This window comes from Leucoraja erinacea, chromosome 21 (assembly GCF_028641065.1).
Source record: "Leucoraja erinacea ecotype New England chromosome 21, Leri_hhj_1, whole genome shotgun sequence".
Taxonomy (NCBI): Eukaryota; Metazoa; Chordata; class Chondrichthyes; order Rajiformes; family Rajidae; genus Leucoraja; species Leucoraja erinaceus.
Window position 1 is genome coordinate 32678949 of NC_073397.1, and position 19198 is coordinate 32698146.

The window sequence follows — 19198 nt, forward strand, 5'->3', positions numbered from 1 at the left end:
AGGCACCATTTTAACATGAAACGAGCTCCTAACAATGCTTAAACCTGTACAACAATGTGTTAGCTGCTGCAGAGTGGAAGAGACTAAAAATATGACAGAAACCACTTTGCCCACATCCCACCCGACTTACAGTTTGTGAACAAACAGGGAAGTCCACCGTCAAATGTGTCAGGCAGCTAACTAACTGATGGAGAGGAGGGGAGGGAGGGGGGGGGGGGGGGGGGGGGGAGGGGTGCGACATTGCCCAAATAATTAAAGTAAACTCCACAAGGAACGAAAGGGAACTGACTGCGGGACACCCCAAAAAGATGACACTCAAGTTAATTTTGATGAACTCCCAGTCACACTGAGAAACAGATTATTTTGTGTCTTTGATTGCTTACCGTGATGCATGAAGCCATTGTTACACAGTCCAACACCGAGCGTGACCGCTTCCTCTCTGGTCTGCAAATCGCCCTAGCAACAAAACAACATTTTTTCTTTTAGATCCAAAGAGATTTTCTTTGCAAGCCAAGCTTCCAATGCAAATCCAACTGCAGCAAGTGCATTCCCTTTGTTGCAAACAATAAAAAACTTTGCAGAAGCAGCGGAGGTCTCTGCTGAAACAGTGGGATCCCAGGCTACACAAAACTTGCAGTGGAAGGCAGCAGGAGCAGGAACTAGAAACATGGGAAATAGGTGGGACATTCGGCCCTTCGAGCCAGCACCGCCATTCAATGCGATCGTCCAAAATCAGTACCCCGTTCTTGCTCTCTCCCCAAATCCCTTGATTCCGTTACCCCGAAGAGCTATATCTAACTCTCTTGAAAACATCCAGTGAATTGGCCTCCACTGCCTGCTGTGGCAGAGAATTCCACAGATTCACAACTCTCTGGGTGAAAAAGCTTTTTCTCATCTCAGTCCTAAATGGCCTACCCCTTACTCTTAAACTGTGACCCCTGGTTCTGGACTCCACCCCCGCCCCACCCCCCCCCAGATTTTTCCTGCATCTAACCTGTCCAATCCCTCAAGAATGTTATAAGTTTCTATAAGATCCCCCTCATCCTAAATTCCAGTTGCATAAGCCCAGTCGACCCATCCAAATGCATCTGGAAGCAATTATCCACAGTTCACTTCTAACCATGATACTGCCTTCAACAACCACTTTCAGACAAACAGCTGACATATATTTAGTTTGCTGATGCAAGGTTTATTTTTGAACAGTAGTCCCCAGAATTATGCATAAGTAGCCCTTCTCGAGAACATGAGGTCATGAGTAAATTGTATGAAGAAAGACACACTGGTAGTTTGGGGAGCAACAGCAGAATAACAGTGTCCAAGAATACATTCTCAATCGCTACCTAAAAATCGCCAAAATATCCCAAAGCCATTTAAAAACGGGTCATTAACTTTGACCAATGAACGTCACAGCATTCCGAAAAATGTTCACTAAAGGCTGGTGGAACTCAGCGGGTCAGAGAGCATCTCTGGAGAAATGGGAGGTACACGAAAAAGCTGGGGGAACTCAGCGGGTGCAGCAGCATCTATGGAGCGAAGGAAATAGGCAACGTTTCGGGCCGATGAAATGGGGATCGGTGATGTTTCAGGTCGAGAGGGTCACGACCCGAAACGACACCTATCTCTTATCTCCAGAGATGTTGTCTGACCCGCTGAGTTGCTCCAGCATTTTGTGGCTATCTTTGGTTTAAACCAGCACCTGCAGTCCCATCCTTCACAGTGTTCCTGCAATTCCTGGGAATGTCACATGTGCAAAGAGAAAGAAAGATTGGTTATTAGATTTTAAATAAAACACAAAAATGCTGGAGTAACTCAGTGGGTCAGGCAGCATCCAGGAGGACATGGGTTGGCATGGTATGGATGGCTAAATAAAAATTCAATTAGCTAAAGAGGATTTCTGGAGGACATGAATAGGTGACGTTTTGGGTCGGGACACTTTGACAGTGTTTGACAGCACTGGCACTGGGCCTCTACTCGCTGGAGTTTAGAAGGTTGAGGGGGGGGGGACCTCATTGAAACTTACAGAATAATGAAAGACATAGATAGAGTGGATGTGGAGAGGATGTTTCCACTGGTGGGAGAGTCTAGGACCAGAGGTCGTAGCCTCAGAATTGAAGAGTGCTCTCTTAGAAAAGTGAGGAGGGACTTCTTTAGTCAGAGGGTAGTTAATCTGTGGAACTCATTGCCACAGAGGCTGTGGAGGCCAAGTCAGTGGATATTTTTAAGGCAGAGATAGACACATTCCTGATTAGAACAATTCAAGTGTCGAGGGTTATGGGGAGAAGGCAGGAAAATGGGATTAGGAGGCAGAAATCAGCCACGATTGAATGGCAGAGTGGACTCGATGGGCCGATTGGGCTAAATCTACTCCTATAACTTGTGAACGTGAACTTTTAGATGGTTACTTCACGGTATTGATTACCCTTCAAAAAACAGTGGAAGAACCAGAAGACGGTCTACCTCATTGCACCGGTCGTACATAGATTAGAAATGGCCAAAATATTCCGATTAAAAATTATTCCGCCAACATCATTGAACTCGCTGTCATGTGAGTAAAGTGAAATCCATTTATTCCCGCAGTAAATGAAACTCTGTGAAGTCTCCATGTGGCGAGATGCTTCGGGTCATCTTGGGCCAAATAACAGTTAAGTTGTTTTTTTAAGATAAATATAAACGCCTCTAGAAACTACAGAGACACCAGAGTGAAGTTTCACACCACTAACAAATTCCAGGTGCAACTCGTTCTAATTTAGGCTCCTGACAAAAGAGACATGGTAGAAAATATGCAGTCATCTTGGGCGGGGCTCCCAGAAACCTACATTGGATGAGAAGGACACCAAATGCCGGAGTAACTCTTTAGAAGGATGAGAGGGTACCTCATTGAAACATATAAGATTGTTAAGGACTTGGACGCGCTAGAGGCAGGAAACATGTTCCCGATGTTGGGGGAGACCAGAACCAGGGGCCACAGTTTAAGAATAAGGGGTAAGCCATTTAGAACGGAAACTTTTTCTCACAGAGAGTGGTGAGTCTGTGGAATTCTCTGCCTCAGAGGGTGGTGGAGGCCGGTTCTCTGGATACTTTCAAGAGAGAGCTAGATAGGGCTCTTGAAGATAGCGGAGTCAGGAGATGGGGAGAAGGCAGGAACGGGGTACTGATTGGGGATGATCAGCCATGATCACATTGAATGGCGGTGCTGGCTCGAAGGGCCGAATGCCCTACTCCTGCACCTATTGTCTATTGTCTAACTCAGCGGGGCGGGTAGCATCTCTGGAGAGAAGGAATGGGTGACGCTTCGGGTCGAGACCCATCTGCAAACTGAAAGTCACGGGAAAGGGGAACAAGAGATTTAGATGTTGATGTAGAGAGATGTATAGAATAAATGAAAGAAAGATATGCAAACAAGTAACAAAGATAAAGGAAAATTACTGGAGAAACCCAGCAGGTGAGGCAGCATCTGTGGAGAAAAGGAGTAGGTGACGTTTTGGGTCGAGACCCTTCATCAGTCTGCATAGATGCTGCCTCAACCGCTGAGTTTCTCCAGCATTTTTTGTCTACTTTGAACTTTCCAGCATCTGCAGTTCCTTCTTAAACAAGATAAAGGAAACAGGTCATTGTTAGACCCTGAAGAAGGGTCTCAACCCGAAACATCGCCTCTTCCTTCGCGCCTGACCCACTGAGTTACACCTGCACAATATGGGTCAATTTTTGTAGACCAGCGTCTGCAGCTCATGATTTCTGCTGAGATGCCTTGTCCCAATTAAGAAGAGAAACTAATCAGTAAAGGACACAAAGATCGCAAAAATCAAGCAGATCGATAATCCTCCACCCTGCCCGTGTTTGCTGTCTATCTTTTTTTTAGCAAACCAGCATCTGCACTTCCTCGTGTCTTCATTGTAAGTCTGATTCTGCATTCCCACATCCCTGGCAACCATCCTCTGTACAGCTTGAAAAAAAAAAAAACCCAAATAAAAACAAGAAGTCTAATACTTCAATCTGCCAACATATTGCAAGAATCAGCTCAGGTGCAACATCAGGCTGGTAAAGTGAACATTCCACTCACCCTCACCTCCACAGGATCAACCCTCAGCCCCTTGCGCTCCAAGGAATAAAGTCCTGGCCCGCCCAAACTCCCCCGTAACTCTTCAAGGTCATACCACCCTCTGTGTAAAAAGGTTGTCCCTCAGGTTCCTATCAAGTCTTTCCCCTTCACCTTCAACCTATGTCCTCTGGTTCTCGATTCCCTTACTTGGGTAAAAGACTCTGTGCGTTTACCTTATCGATCCCCTCATGAGATGATACACCTCTATAAAGATCGCCCCTCATCCTCCTGCACTCTAAGGAATAAAGTCCTAGCCTGCCCACTGAAGCTCCAACCCTCGAGTTCTGGCAACATCCTCGTAAATCTTCTCTGCTCCCTTTCCAGCTTCACGCCATCCTTCCCAGAGCCAAACTGCTATCTCAACTCCCAACCTGGTACTTGTTCTAAGATGGTCGTGATCATATGTAAAGAAAAAGATGATGTTAGGATAGCGTTAATGCATTTAACATTATCCTGAGTATTTCTTACCTGCATTAGAAGCCAATCGATCAACTTGCTTGCTGGTACCACAGACTTGTACGTCTTCAAATGGTGATCGCGGTCTCTTCAAGTAATAAAAAGATAATTTTGCTCACAAATATTGGCAGCGCGGCTGACATTCTAAAACTAAATTCACACGTGCTTTAACTGATCAGGTGCAAGGTACAAATATTCACCTCGTATTGCAGTCAATAAACAAGCACTTTAGAATTACCAGCAAGTATCAATAAACATATCACAGAATGGGCGACTGTGTCAATGGATCAGATTCCCAAAGGACCAGGGATCCTCAATGTTACAATTTTCAAACATGCTTTTCATTTGACCTCTCCCAACCTAACCCAAGTATTAGGTCCAAGCTATACCATCTGCATCATCGATACGGTTATACAGTCGGGCAAAGGGCCTGTTGGTCCAACTTGGTCACGTCAACCAAGATATCCATCTAAGCTGGTCTGAGTTGTGAATGGATGATTATGGATCATGAGCTGGTAGATGAGGTTAATTTATCTTCACGTTATGTCCCACACATACATTGCGAGCAGAATGACCACTTCCTGTGTTGCGATGTTCTGTGTTCTTTGATTTGGAGTCATAGAACCTTTGGCCCAATTAGCCCACGCCAACCAACATGTCCCAGCTACATTAGTCCCACCTGCCTGCATTTGGCCCATATCCAAACCACAGCTCGTTCCATACACCCACCACCCTTTGTGTGAAAAGGTTAGCCCAATGATTCCTTTTAAATCTTTCCTCCTTCACCTTAAACCCACGTACTCTGCTTCTCGATTCCCCCATTCTGGGCGATAGACTCCGTGCATCTACCCAATCTCATGACTTTACACACATCAGTAAAAACACCCCTCATCCTCCTGCGCTCCAAGGACATCTGGCCCATATCTCCCTAAACTTGCACAAGTGCAAACACATCACCGTCAATTCTTCCAATTACTAACAGACCCAAATAAGTTTGAAATGGACATGAAGGAACTAATGTCATAACGGCCCAGTAATAGTCACCCCATCTATCCTCAAGACAATCGGTGAAGAGTGTTCACAACACACAACGCACGTTTTAATTGGAAGCCAGCCGTGTACATTACTTCATCCTAGGTGCCCCATATCCGCTCAGTCCTAACTAATTGTGCTGTTGCTTTAGCGTAATCTGGATTAATACCAGATGTTTTCATTCAGACGGCACCAACACTTCTAACAATGTAACTTCACACAAAGGGTGGTGGGTGTATGGAACGAGCTGCCGGAGGAGGCAGTTGAGCCAGGGACTATCACAATGTTTAAGAAGCAATTAGACAGGTTGGGCCAAACACAGGCAGGTGGGATTAATAAAGAAATTAAACAGTTTGCAAAGTGAATTGTTTAATGTGAACAGTGTGTGATCAGAAGCACTGTCATTAGGTAAAGTCTCACAAGCAAGGTTATTTTTATAAATTGTACACAAACAATGTTCGAGTTGGATAATCTTATCAGTAAAGATCGGTGGATTAGCTGTGGGACGTCATTGGAGTAACTTCGCGGGGCTTTAGTTTAGTTTAGAGATACAGCTTGGGAACAGGCTCTTTGGCCTACCGAGTCTGTACCGACCAGCGATCACCTGTACACTAGTTCTATCCTGCATACTTGCAACAATTCACAGAAGCCAGTTAACCTACAAACCTGGATTGTGGGAGGAAACCAGAGCAGCTGGCGAAAACCCACACGGTCACATGGCGAATGTACAAAGTCCGTACAGACAGCGCCCGTAGTCGGGATCAAACCCGGGTCTCTGGTGCCGCAAGGCAGCAACTCTACCGCTGCCCACCGATACATTGTCAATGTATCGACATTGGAATGAAACATGGATACCATAAAACGATGGGGCAAGTTAATTTTATGACCAGAAATAAATCCACAGACGGAAATAGAAATAACTTGACGAAAATCCCATCAGCTCAAGTTAAAATGCTTTATAAGTCCGATCTTGGAAAGCCGTTCATTTTGTAATGATTGCCATTTCTCCCTCCATGAAATTAAAACAGAAAATAACACAACTCACTTTATTACCGGTGTGAAGAGGCAGTGTAATCGACAGTACAACCTTATGCCCTGTCAAGAAAGCAAAAAACAGTTTCTGAAAAACTGAGCTACAATATACAACACCCTTAATGGAAACAAAATGCTGGAGAAACTCAGCCAGTCAGGCAGCGTCTCAGGAGAGCATAGAGAGACAACAATGGACCTACCAGGTAAGACCATGCCAGAGGTCATTTGTGGCCGGCCCTGATTGAGCCTGGTCTTTTCTCACCTCCCGCTTCTCATCACTCCCACCCCACCCACTCACCCCCTTCCACTTTCCCCCTTCCCCTGCCCCACTGCCCACTTACAGCCTGAAGGGACCCATCCCAAAACGTCACCCATCCATTTTTCTCCAGAAATGCTGCCTGACCCGCTGAGTTACTCCAGCACTCTGTGTCTATCTTCGGTATAAACCAGCATCTGCAGTTCCTTGTTTAAGAAGGAACTGCAGATGCTGGAGAATTGAAGGTTACACAAAAAAGCTGGAGAAACTCAGCGGGTGCAGCAGCATCTATGGAGCGAAGGAAATAGGCAACGTTTCGGGCCCGAAACGTTGCCTATTTCCTTCGCTCCATAGATGCTGCTGCACCCGCTGAGTTTCTCCGGCTTTTTTGTGTAACCTCTGCAGTTCCTTTCTGTACAACACCGTTCTGTCCAACTCAAGTCACGGGGCCAATTTCTCATGTCAGTCTCGTGACCACGTTGAGTGGAAAAGGCAAAGACATCTAACCTGTATAGAAGGTATAGTGGATAATGGAGCAACAGGTACCTTAGATAAGATATCTTCCATCTCACTTCTGGGTTTGTAAGTTCCATCATCATACCGAAACCTGTAGAGTACCAGCTCATTTTTGAAGTGGTGCTTGTCTGAAACTGAAGTAGAAAAATATCCATGAGAGATGGCGGAACAAGGACACCTTATTTGACTCATTAAATCCAAACTAACTTTCAGCCACGCCAATCTTCACTGCTTTATTTTGCAAGCTGATAAGTTCTTGGAAGCACTAAACAAAGGTGCGGCACGGTGGCGCAGCGGTAGAGTTGCTGCCTCACAGCGCCAGAGACCCGGGTTCGATCCTGACTACGGGCGCTGTCTGTGTGGAGATTGCATGTTCTCCCCGTGACCGAGTGAGTTCTCTCCGGGTGCTCCCGTTTCTTCCCGCACTTCAAAGTCATGCAGGTTTATAGGTTAATCGGCTTGTGTAGATTATCCCAAGCGTGTAGGGAAGAATTTAGAGCACGGGCGACTGCTGGTCAGCGCTGACTCGGTGGGCCGAATGACCCCTTTCCATGCTGCATCTCTAAACTAAAAGTTGACAGGTACAAACTTTGCTCGTTCTCCTGAGTTCTCTAACACCATCCCGGCATCTCGCTCCAGGCATCTACCTCTCTCTGTGTAAAAATTAACTTTCCCCACACATCTCATTTAAACTTTGCCCCTCCCGTCCTGAAGGGATGCCCTTTAGTGTTTGATATTTCCATCCCAGGAGTAAAAGATTCTGACTGTCTACGCCAGGGGTCGGCAACCTTTACTGCCAAGGGGCCGGGACGCATGACTGTGAGCGGATGGCGGGCCACATCTATCACGTGCGTAAACATGGATCCTGCTTCCATACCGGCCCGGATAGCAGGCATCAAATCACATGTTCACGTAGATCCCGCCCCTTCGAGGATGCCACCCGAGCTAAAATATCACACTCACTCGTCCCCCGACAACCCCGCTCCCGACAGTGAAGCCCAGACACAGAAGGTGCGCAGCCATGCTGGCGGCTTTGCGCAGGAAGCGGTACAGCCAAATCATCATCCAGGTACCAGAGGTAGGAAAAAGAAAATGCTGGAGAATCTCACTCCAGCATTTTTTTCTACCATCAATTTTTCCAGCATCTGCGGTTCTTTCTTAAACATTCCAGGTACCGGAGATGACGGAAGTCTGCGGGCCGGAAGATTGAGGAAAGAAAAAATATGCCTGTGGGCCAGATGATTTTGGGTTACGGGCCGGATTCGGCCCGGGGGCCGTAGGTTGCTGACCCCTGGTCTACACTATCTATTCCTCTCGTAGTTTTTTTCTATACAACATGGCAAAGTGAGAGGTGATGGGTTTTGATTGAATCTATAAGGAGGCTGCAAACTGCTTACAAGACTGGAGTTCAAATGGATTCACGGAGCAAACAGAATCAAGGGTAAACGTACATTCAGGTTTATGACGGGTGCAACTGAAACAGATCAAGCACAAAAGTTTCATTTCTAGAGGAACAGAGGTAAAAGGAGAAGTCTGTTAAACTTCTATGGAAGTTTGGTTAAACCACATTGGAAACACGATAAAATTCTGGGCTGCGTGCAAGGGGCAAGATGGTGAAGAACTGGAGGGGGTGCTGGGGTGGATTCAAAAAGCAGAAGTACAAAACAGAACTGAGTCAGGCTGAGACTTTGCACACACAGAGAGAGAGACGAGGGTTGTAGTAGTCAAGGTCTCTGAAGATTATGGAGAAGATTGAGAAAGGTAAACAAAATAGATATTTCCATTTGCAGGGCCCAAAATTATAACTCATGAACCCAGAGACTGATAAATGCAACAACAACTTGGGATAAACCTCCACCTTGTCAGTAATCTAAGTGAACACAATATGAAATGACCATGCTACCAATAAAACATTGGTACACCAGCCAATTACTCCTCAAATCTAAGTACAGGCACCTCATGTTTAATTAACCCAGCGGGTGAGGCAGCACCTCTGGAGAGATGGAATGGGCGATGTTTCGGATCGAGACCCTTCTTCACACTGAAAAATGGGTTACATCAGACTGAAGAAGGGTCTCGACCCGAAACGTCGCCCATGCCTTCTCTCCAGAGATGCTGCCTCACCCGCTGAGTTACTCCAGCATTTTGTGTCTACTTTCGATTTAAACCAGCATCTGCAGTTCTTTCTTACACACCTCATGTTTAACACGGGGGTTACATTTTTGAGAAGCAGCGCGTAATTCAAAAACATGGAAGATTTAGACGGACTAAATGGAGGCATTTAAAATTAAAATGGGAGCCGGTCGCTTTCACCAGCGTTTTACACAGAGGATATTGTTACCAATTAAACATATTAAAGCTAAAAATGAACACTCCACTAAGCAGATGTGCACGGAACAGTACAATCCAGGAGCAGGCCCTTTGGCCCACAATGTCCGTGCTAATCACAATGCCAAGACCAACTCTCACCTGCCTGCACGTGATCCATATCCCTCCATTCCCTGCACGTGCCCGTCCAAAAGCCTCTTCAATATCTCAAAAGCGTTTAGGTGGACTCAGTCGGGGCCGAAGGGCCTGTTTTCATGCTGTATCTCTAAACTAAACTAAACCAAATGAATCCGACACCAGGTGTTATTCAGCTTTAATTTTAGGTGAAGTTGCCAAAAAGTGTTTGCATTCATTCGAGGTGGATGGTTTCATGGTTCATCATTGACAGTTGCCTTGAACGTAGAAGGCACTAAGATCATCCTTCCTTCACAGAGCCTGTTCCAAGATGGTCTGAAGCTACTCACCGTGATGAATGATGCCATTCTCCAGCAGAGCCTGACCAAGGTTCACGCCTTCCTCGGCTTTACTGATCTCCCCAATCTCCAGCAACCAGGAGACAAACTCGCTGCAAAAAAACAACAGACATCTCAGTTTGGATAAACACCTTGCCAGCATTTGGAGGCAAAACAATAGTCTCATTATCAACATTTATAAAAGAAAATACAAATCTTCGGTCTAAATCTTGATCTGATGAAAAACGGCATGGAATAAACTTCCAAAAACGTTGTGGTGTTATGATAACAAATGCCAATAAACCAATTATAAAGCTAGCCTTTATTAATTGAATAATGAAGTCAAATTATATATTAACGGACACAAAGGTTAGGCAGTATTTCTAGAGAATGGGGGTAGGTTATGTTTCGGGTAGAGACTCTTCTAATATGGTATAATATATCATGATATACTATACTGGAATGTGATCTAATATACTATAATATACCATATTATGCAACACCATAATATACTATATGATAATATGCTATTATAGATATACACATGTATTATATATATATATAAAACACACACACACACACACACATATATCATACATATATATATATATATATATATATATATATATGTGTGTGTGTGTGTGTGTGTGTGTGTGTGTGTGTGTGTGTGTGTGTGTTTATATATATACACAATGTGTGTGTGTGTGTGTATATATATATATATATATATAATAGCATATTATCATATAGCATATTATCATATAGCATATTATGGTGTTGCACATGTTATCACCGTATAAAAATATTACAGTATAATATATATATTACAATATATATATATTATACTGTAATATTTTTATACTGTGATACTTATATTTTTATTTTTTAAAGAAACTATCCTCGATTAAATGGCAAGCTGCTGTGCGTTCCAAGCGAGTTTTTTTGTTTTTAAGCCGTGTGCTCATTTCCTAACTCTAGCTGTCATCTCAAGTATACAAATCCAAGACTAACTTTGGCACAATTCATAAACTCCAACAAGTACCTAATTCTCAAGCCGGGCATACTCTAGGTTGAGCTTGGCCTTTCGCCAGGCAGCAAGCAGTCTTTTCAAAAGCCAGGAAGAATTTACAGTTTTTCATTCACTCAAATATCACTTCTCTGCACCCAGCTGCTGGTAACCAAGCAAGAATTCCGACTATATACAAACTAGATGCACCGTCATGTTTAATCCCTTCAACATTGGTGCGATTAAGACGGACTAAATGGAGGCATTTAAAATTAAAATGGGAGCCGGTCGCTTTCACCAGCGTTTTACACAGAGGATATTGTTACCAATGTAATGAAGTTCAGGATATACAGCGTTTGGTGAATATTAAAACAAGATGATCTTTGCATTGCTCGATTGGTACTTTTGGGAGGAGGTGCATCTTGTATATTCTCCTGAAATCCCACATCTCTATTCTCATCTCCCTTATGCAAGAGAACATAAATTAATCATGGTTGCCAGTGACTTAATTACATTTATTTTGGCACCATTAGTCATTGTACATTTTCGCTGATAAAATTAGAACATATACCTTGACTTGCAGCAGAGAGAGGAAAAAAGATATCTGAGCATTCATTTAAAATTCCTGCAACAAATTTAGATCATCGTTGACGCAGTTCCAAGTGTATTTTCTACACCATATCTACAGCACTATATCTTGCTATCCACAGTGGCTATACACAAGGGATCTTTCATGCATTGAATTCAAAGCTATTGGCAGGACACACTCTCGATGGCAGGATATTTTCTATACAAGATGTACTTTACAGAACAAATGCAGAAAACAAATGACTATTCAGTAAAAGACATTGAGGGAAAAGCAAGTTGAATTTATGAAGCATTTTGTTTTTAAATAATTACATGCGTATGATGATTCATGATTGAATGTAACAGGATTAGTAAAGCTGCGTGCAAGATAACATTTAATATAAATGTATTTATCTAGCGCTAACACTAATGCTATCCTACATACACTAGGGACAATTTAGGTAGACACCAAGTCAATAAACCTACGTACCGCAACGTCTTTGGAGTGTGGGAGGAATTTGAAGATCTTGGAGAAAACTTGCGCTGTCACGGGGAGAACGTACAAACTCTGTACAGACAGCACCCATAGTCGGGGTTGAACCCACGTCTCAAGCTCTGCAAGCGCTGTAATGGGCTTGTCCCACTTAGGTGATTTTTCAGACGACTGCCGGCGACTGTCAAGTTGCCGGCAGTCGCCTAAAAAAAACGGCGACTGTCAGCGTGGAATGCACGCACACACACACACACATCGCTTCCTTAACCAGCCCGTTATGCAGGCGGGGGGCAGGGCAAGCAGAGGGAGCGCTGTCTGAGTGAAGTTCACACAGTGCAAAGCCAAGGTGATACAGACACACACCGCGATGAACAGGAAGGTTGGCGCTGTAATTAAGACGGCTAAAGCACAGTGTACGGTAAGTCCTTTAAAAGAGGGGGGGAGGGGGGGGAGGGGAGAGGAAGAAGGGGAGGAAGAAGGAGTGGAGACAACTTTTAAGAAGCCAGAGATAAACAGCTGTGAAGTTCGGCGGACATTTAACATTACCGGTCGGTTATCCTTGGTTCTGAAAACTACTGCTTATGTTTTTTTCCCCCCAATGAGTCAATGAAATTCACCGGCTACAACCTAGGAGAACCTTCGACCTCCTGCCGACCCACCTACGGCACGAGAATTCTCGCTACGCTCCATGGCGGCTTCATTCTGGTCGCCGCTAATTTTCCAACATGTTGAAAAATTTACGCCGACCATAATGAGGCCACGACTAGTTCCCGCAATGTGGGAACTCCTCACGACCATGAAGGCGACTCCCCGGCAACCACCCGCGAGCATGTGGCGACCGCATAGCTATTACCACCGCGCTGCCCTAAAAACTGGTGCTTAATTACGTATGGTAATTTATGACCTATTTCTGATTTTTGGTAAACAAAATTAAGATCGACAGGAAATTCAGTTTTTAGCCGTTTTAGTTGCATGAGCAGGATGTGATAATTGATGCGGCCTTACTTGCCAAAGAAGCATTTGGGGACTATGGACAACTTTCTCCTCCTGTCCTTGATAAGATTTGCTTTCTTGTTCATCATCATGTGGTAGAGTTTCTCTCCCTTCTCCGAGATCATGATGTACGCATCATGTTCCATGCCCAACTTCAGACCTGGAAAACCAAAGTTGAGAGACCACGTGAAAATATTCAGAGAATATTCTTGGAAGTACAGTCTGCGTTGTGCGGAAATTTCTGCAGTTGTATGGGGCTCTGGTGAGCCCACATCTGGAGTATTGTGTACAGTTTTGGTCTCCTAATTTGAGCAAGGACATCCTTGTGATTGAGGCAATGTAGGTTCACGAGATTGATCCCTGGGATGGCGGGACTGTCATATGAGGAAAGATTGAAAAGACTAGGCTTGTATTCACTGGAGTTTAGGAGGATGAGCGGATATCTTATAGAAACATATAAAATTATAAAAGGACTGTACAAGCTAGATGCAGGAAACATGTTCCCAATGTTGTGCGAGTCCAGAACCAGGGGCAACAGTCTTAGAATAAAGGGGAAGCCATTTAAGACTGAGGTGAGAAAAAACATTTTCACCCAGTTGTGAATTTGTGGAATTCCCTGCCACAGAGGGCAGTGGAGGCCAAATCACTGGATGGATTTAAGAGAGAGTTAGATAGAGCTCTAGGGGCTAGTAATAATAATAATAATTTTATTTATAGAGCACTTTAAAAACAAACATAGCTGCAACAAAGTGCTGTACATCACTAATCATTGATAAAAAAGTTAATACACACCAAAAATAACAATCAAAAGAAATAGTAGGAAAAGACATGTAAAATAAAGAAACATCAAAAACACCACAAACAGAAGCAAAGCCTCAGGCATGGTCAAAAGCCAGGGAGTACAAATGTGTTTTAACACTGGATTTGAAGATGGACAGTGAGGGGGCCTGTCTGATGTGCAACGGCAGGGTGTTCCAGAGTGCCGGAGCAGCAACAGAGAAGGCTCTATCCCCTCTGAGCCTCCGACTAGATCTCCTAGTGGAGTCAAGGGAGAAGGCCGGCAAGGGTTATTGATTGTGGACGATCAGCCATGATCACAATGAATGGCAGTGCTGGCACGAAGGGCCGAATGGCCTCCTCCTGCACCTATTTTCTATGTTTCTATGAAATGCCAACCGAGCCAATTGCTCAACAACATTTTAACAGCCATAAATCTATAACACAGCTACTTCAATTAAACTACATTTAACTGTTCAATTGAGCTGTGCCAATGAGGGTATGTCAACACGGAACATTAGAAATGCATGGGAAGGAACAGCCGATGCTAGTTTGCACCGAAGATGGAGACAAATACTGGAGTAACTCAGCGGGACAGGCTGCATCTCTGGAGAGAAGGTGTGGGATCCATTAAGCTTAAGTCAGTATATTACAACCATGTCTAACATTTTTAATATTTTAGTTTTTATCTGTCTGTACGTTTGTAGATGGGATTTGATACGTAGAAGGGGCGTGGCTATTCCTAGAGGAGACTAGCACAGACTCATAGATTAGGAGTCAGTTGGGTCTCGGAAGGATGGTGAGAATACAGGTTTTTTACGACACACAAGTTAATGAGACAACGTACTTTTATAAGAAGAAGCCTGCATGTGATTTATATGATATGGATGGAACAGCAATTAAGAATGGAAAGTGATGGATTATTTCTTTGCTATGTACTACTTCAATAAAAGACCAATTAATCAAGAACAATGCTTGGAAGATTAGTTTTAACTTTCTTAAGTGCGTTGTGAGTGCGTAAAATATATCTCCTAACCATCCCCGAGCAGTAATGGCTATCGAAGTTGGACTTGGAGAACGTCGTAAAGGCTGCCATTATAGAAGGATTGGGTGGCCCTTCTTCATACTGAAGACACGAGTGCCGGAGTAACTCAGCGGGTCAGGCAGCATCTCTGGAGAACATGGATGGGTGCTGCTTCAGGTCGGGACCCTTCTGTAGACTGGTTGTGATGGAGGAGGGCAGGGAGAAAGCTGGAAGAGAAGAGGGGCAGGACAAAGCCTAGCAGGTAATAGGCGGATACAAGCGAGGAGGTTTCCGTTTGATAGGTGGATGGTTGGACGAAGGTCCGGGATAAAAAGAGAGATGGTGTGAGACAGATGGATTGGAGAATCGCGTATTGTGAAGCTAGAGGAAGGAATGTAGGTGGAAGAGCAGGGGGGCAATGCACTCGCCCAACATTGGGAACATTTTTCCTGCATCTAGCTTGTCCAGTCCTTTTATAATTTTATATGGTTCTATAAGATCCCCCCTCATCCTTCTAAACTCTGGTGAATACAAGCCTAGTCTTTTCAATCTTTCCTCATATGACAACTCACAACTCTCTGGGTGAAAACGTTTTTTCTCACCTCAGTCTTAGATTGTGGTGAGATTGACTTTCATGAAAAAGCATTAATGACGACAAGTTACTCACTCTCCCTCTGCTCCCGTTCCTTCAGAATTGCATCCAACCATTTCTGTTTCTCGTCCGCAGTTTTGGCCATTAATACGAACCATTTGTTTTTGGCCGTGTTGTGGATCTTCCAGCCATTTGTCACAGTGTAGCCGTTACTGTGGTAGTCAGCTGTAGAGGTGGAAGAGAGGAAGTGTAAGATGCTAAAATGTGCCCATAACATAACATTCACCACAAACTGCAGTTTTAGTTTCAGAGATACAGCGTGGGACCAGGCTCATCAGCCCACCGAGCCCACACTGACCAATAATCACCCAGAAATTAGATACTAGGGGCCAGTTTATATAACCTAGAAACCCGCACATCATTGGAGTGTGGGACTGTCTTTAATCAGACTTTCTTGTGTATTGAACATCACATCCTATCACTGTGCACGGTGGACGGATCCATTGGAATCATCGCTGACCGGACAGCACACAACAATGGGGCGGCACGGTGGCGCAGCGGTAGAGTTGCTGCCCCACAGCGCCAGAGACCCGGGCTTCATCCTGACTATGGGTGCTGTCTGTGTGGAGTCTGTACATTCTCCCCGTGACCAGTGTGGGTTTTCTCAGCGGGTTCCGTTTCCTCCCACACTCCAAAGACGAACAGGTTTGAAGGTTAACTGGCTTCAGGGGGTGTGTGTGTGTGTGCGCGTGCATTAGTGCGCGCGTGTGTGTGTGTGAGTGCGCGTGCGTGTGCGTTAATGCGCGTGCGTGTGCATGTGTGTGTGTGCGTGCGCGGCGTTAGTGCGCGTGTGTGTGCGTTAGTTCGTGCATGTGTGTGTGTGCGTGCGTGTGCGTGCAAGTGTGCATGTGTGAGTGCGCGCATGTGTGTGTGCGTGCGTGTGCATTAATGCGCGTGTAAGTGTGCATGCGTTAGTGTGTGTGCGTGTGTGCGTGTGTGTATGTGTGTGTGCGCGCGTGTGTTAGTGTGCGGGGTGGACTCGGCGGGCCGCACGGCCTGTTTCCTCGCTGAATCCCTAAACTAAACCAAAAAGCTTTGCATCGTGCCTGTACACAGGTGACAATGATAACCTGAAAATGATTTAGATCATTAATACTGATTATTCTGTACACAAAGACAGTAAAGTAATGAGATGCAAAGTCTTCATCGGTCACATGGGCTCAGAATCAGCTGTGTGCTTTGAGCACAGCTGTTAAGCAGGAAATAACCCGGGAGATAAAGATCTTAATGCCGTGCTGCAGGAAACTTTCGTTTCCCAGACGCCAGCGAGAGAACATTATATTTTTCAGGGGTTTGCAGTACATTCCGCACTCAATGCCTCAATTCTTAATTAGTTTCTAACTCTCACCTCATCCATCAACACGTTGCCAATTACATGATTTAAATCATTCAAGTGGTGTCCAGATGGTCATGAATTTCCTCGCCACTTGGAGCAGAGTATTTGTTCAAGAGATGGCATGAAATAATCCAACTCAAATTAGCAGTAAATTTATCACCACTATCAAAATAATCGCAGGGCAAATCCCCAAGAATTAAATTCAGAACATTGCCACGTCATTGATTGCAAGATTTTAAACCTGCATTTGTTGATGACAATTTTAATTTGTTCTGCTTTCTCCAATTATGTGAAGGGCAGAATTTTTGTTTAAAAGAAGATTTTTAATTGATTATTCATGGCTGTAAATTGCATTTGGAAAGGGCATTGGTTTCTCAGCGAGAACAGGCAGCTATTGTGCTGTGGGAGAACCTCATGGTGAAACATCATCTTAATTATAGAACCAGTAGTGGCTGCAGCATTTGATGCCCAAGCGTCATGTTTAGAAAGATGCAGCTTCAACTGGTGCATCAACCTCCGCAGATCTCAATCTCACGTCAAACCCCACATTCAATGTTCAGGTCATCATTGGCAGAAACCTTTTTTTCCATCTGCATCTTTTTTATTATTCACTGCGAGAAACTCAGATTTGTCATCAATTTGCCGACAAATGTCAGCGGAGAGAGAGAGAGAGAGAGAGAGAGAGAGAGGGAGAGGGAGGGAGAGAGAGGAGAGAGGGAGAGGGGGAGGGGGAGAGGGAGAGGGAGGGGAGGGGGGGAGAGGGGTGGAGGGAGAGGAGAGGGAGAGGGAGAGGGAGAGGGAGAGGGAGAGGGAGAGAGGGAGGGAGAGGGGGGGAGGGAGAGAGGGGGGGGAGGGGGGAAGGAGAGAGGGAGAGAGAGGGAGAGGGAACGAGAGATCGAGATCAACCGAGAGAGGCAGAGAACGAGGGGGAGAGAAACGAGGGGGAGAGAGAGAGAGAACGAATGTGAGAGAACGAGAGAGAGAGAACGAGAGAGAGAGAGAACGAGAGAAGGAGAGAACGAGAGAAGGAGAGAACGAGAGGGAGAACAAGAGAACGAGAGAGGGAGAACGAGAGAGAGAAAGAGAACGAGAGAGAGGGAGAAAGAACGAGAGAGCGAGTGAGAGACGGAGAGGAAACAGGCCCTTCGGCCCAACTGGTCCATGCTGACCAAGATGCCCCAGCTAAGCTGATCCCATTCAGTCCCAGTGCCGTCCTTCAAGCTGCTGCACCCAATGGATGCATCAGGCCCTGACTTGATGTCAACGTTGGAATCGAGTCCCACGTCGAACCACTGGATGAAGGTCTACGTTTAGTAATGGACTCATTGTAGGCCTCAACATGATCACAGTACACTCGAGCACTGACTGTCAGAACAGGGCGAGGAAAGGAAAGGAACAACTGAAGAGCAAGTCGTAGAGTCAAGTTTTACCCGTTCCATCTTCAACGTGCTCCACTTCCATCACCTCCGTACTGATCCTTCCACGGAAAATGTACTGGGCCCCGTTCATGGACTTGGTGCGTTTGGCCGGCTTCTTACCGGACACCCTGCAACAAGAACGGCAACGTGCATTTACGGAAATAATCATTCATCTCAAAGTTCAATCATCAGGTTCAAACATAACATAAATGTTTCAATCTGAGGTTAGTGGAGGAGTGAGACACGCGCACACACACTCACGCACGCACACACACACGCACACACACTCGCACACACGCACGCACACACACACACAGACACTCTCACACACACTCACACACACAGACACACTCTCACGCAGACACAGACACACGCACTCACACAGAGACAGACACGCGTACACACACACACACACGCACACGCACACACTCACGCACACGCACACACACGCACACACACGCACACACACACACAGACAGAGACCGAGACAGTGACACACACTCACACAGAGACACACACTCACACAGAGACAGACACACACACACACACACCACACCCTTCGGCCCCACTCGTCCATGCCAACCAAGATGCCCCATCGAAGCTCGTCTCTGCAGCACACTTTTGATCCATAAAGCTGTCCTATCCACGCACCTGTCCAGGTGTCTTTTAAATGTTGTGAGTGCACCTGCCTCAACTACCAAGTACATTGAGATAAATTAATTGCAATCTCTCAGCAACGGGTGGCTTCAGGGAGCAAGTTT

The 19198-nt window shown here is 45.2% G+C and overlaps 1 protein-coding gene across 1 annotated transcript in view; it reads right to left on the reverse strand.

The window, feature by feature from the left end:
- prex1 (phosphatidylinositol-3,4,5-trisphosphate-dependent Rac exchange factor 1) overlaps positions 1 to 19198 on the reverse strand; it is a 178436-nt gene that overhangs the window by 73735 nt on the left and 85503 nt on the right. The window contains exons 8-15 of the mRNA XM_055652550.1: positions 18450 to 18565; positions 15699 to 15848; positions 13243 to 13390; positions 10184 to 10284; positions 7422 to 7525; positions 6633 to 6682; positions 4568 to 4643; positions 384 to 456 (exon numbers count right to left, since the gene is read on the reverse strand). Of these exons, the coding sequence (XP_055508525.1) occupies positions 384 to 456; positions 4568 to 4643; positions 6633 to 6682; positions 7422 to 7525; positions 10184 to 10284; positions 13243 to 13390; positions 15699 to 15848; positions 18450 to 18565 (818 nt within the window). The remainder of the gene's footprint in view (positions 1 to 383; positions 457 to 4567; positions 4644 to 6632; positions 6683 to 7421; positions 7526 to 10183; positions 10285 to 13242; positions 13391 to 15698; positions 15849 to 18449; positions 18566 to 19198) is intronic.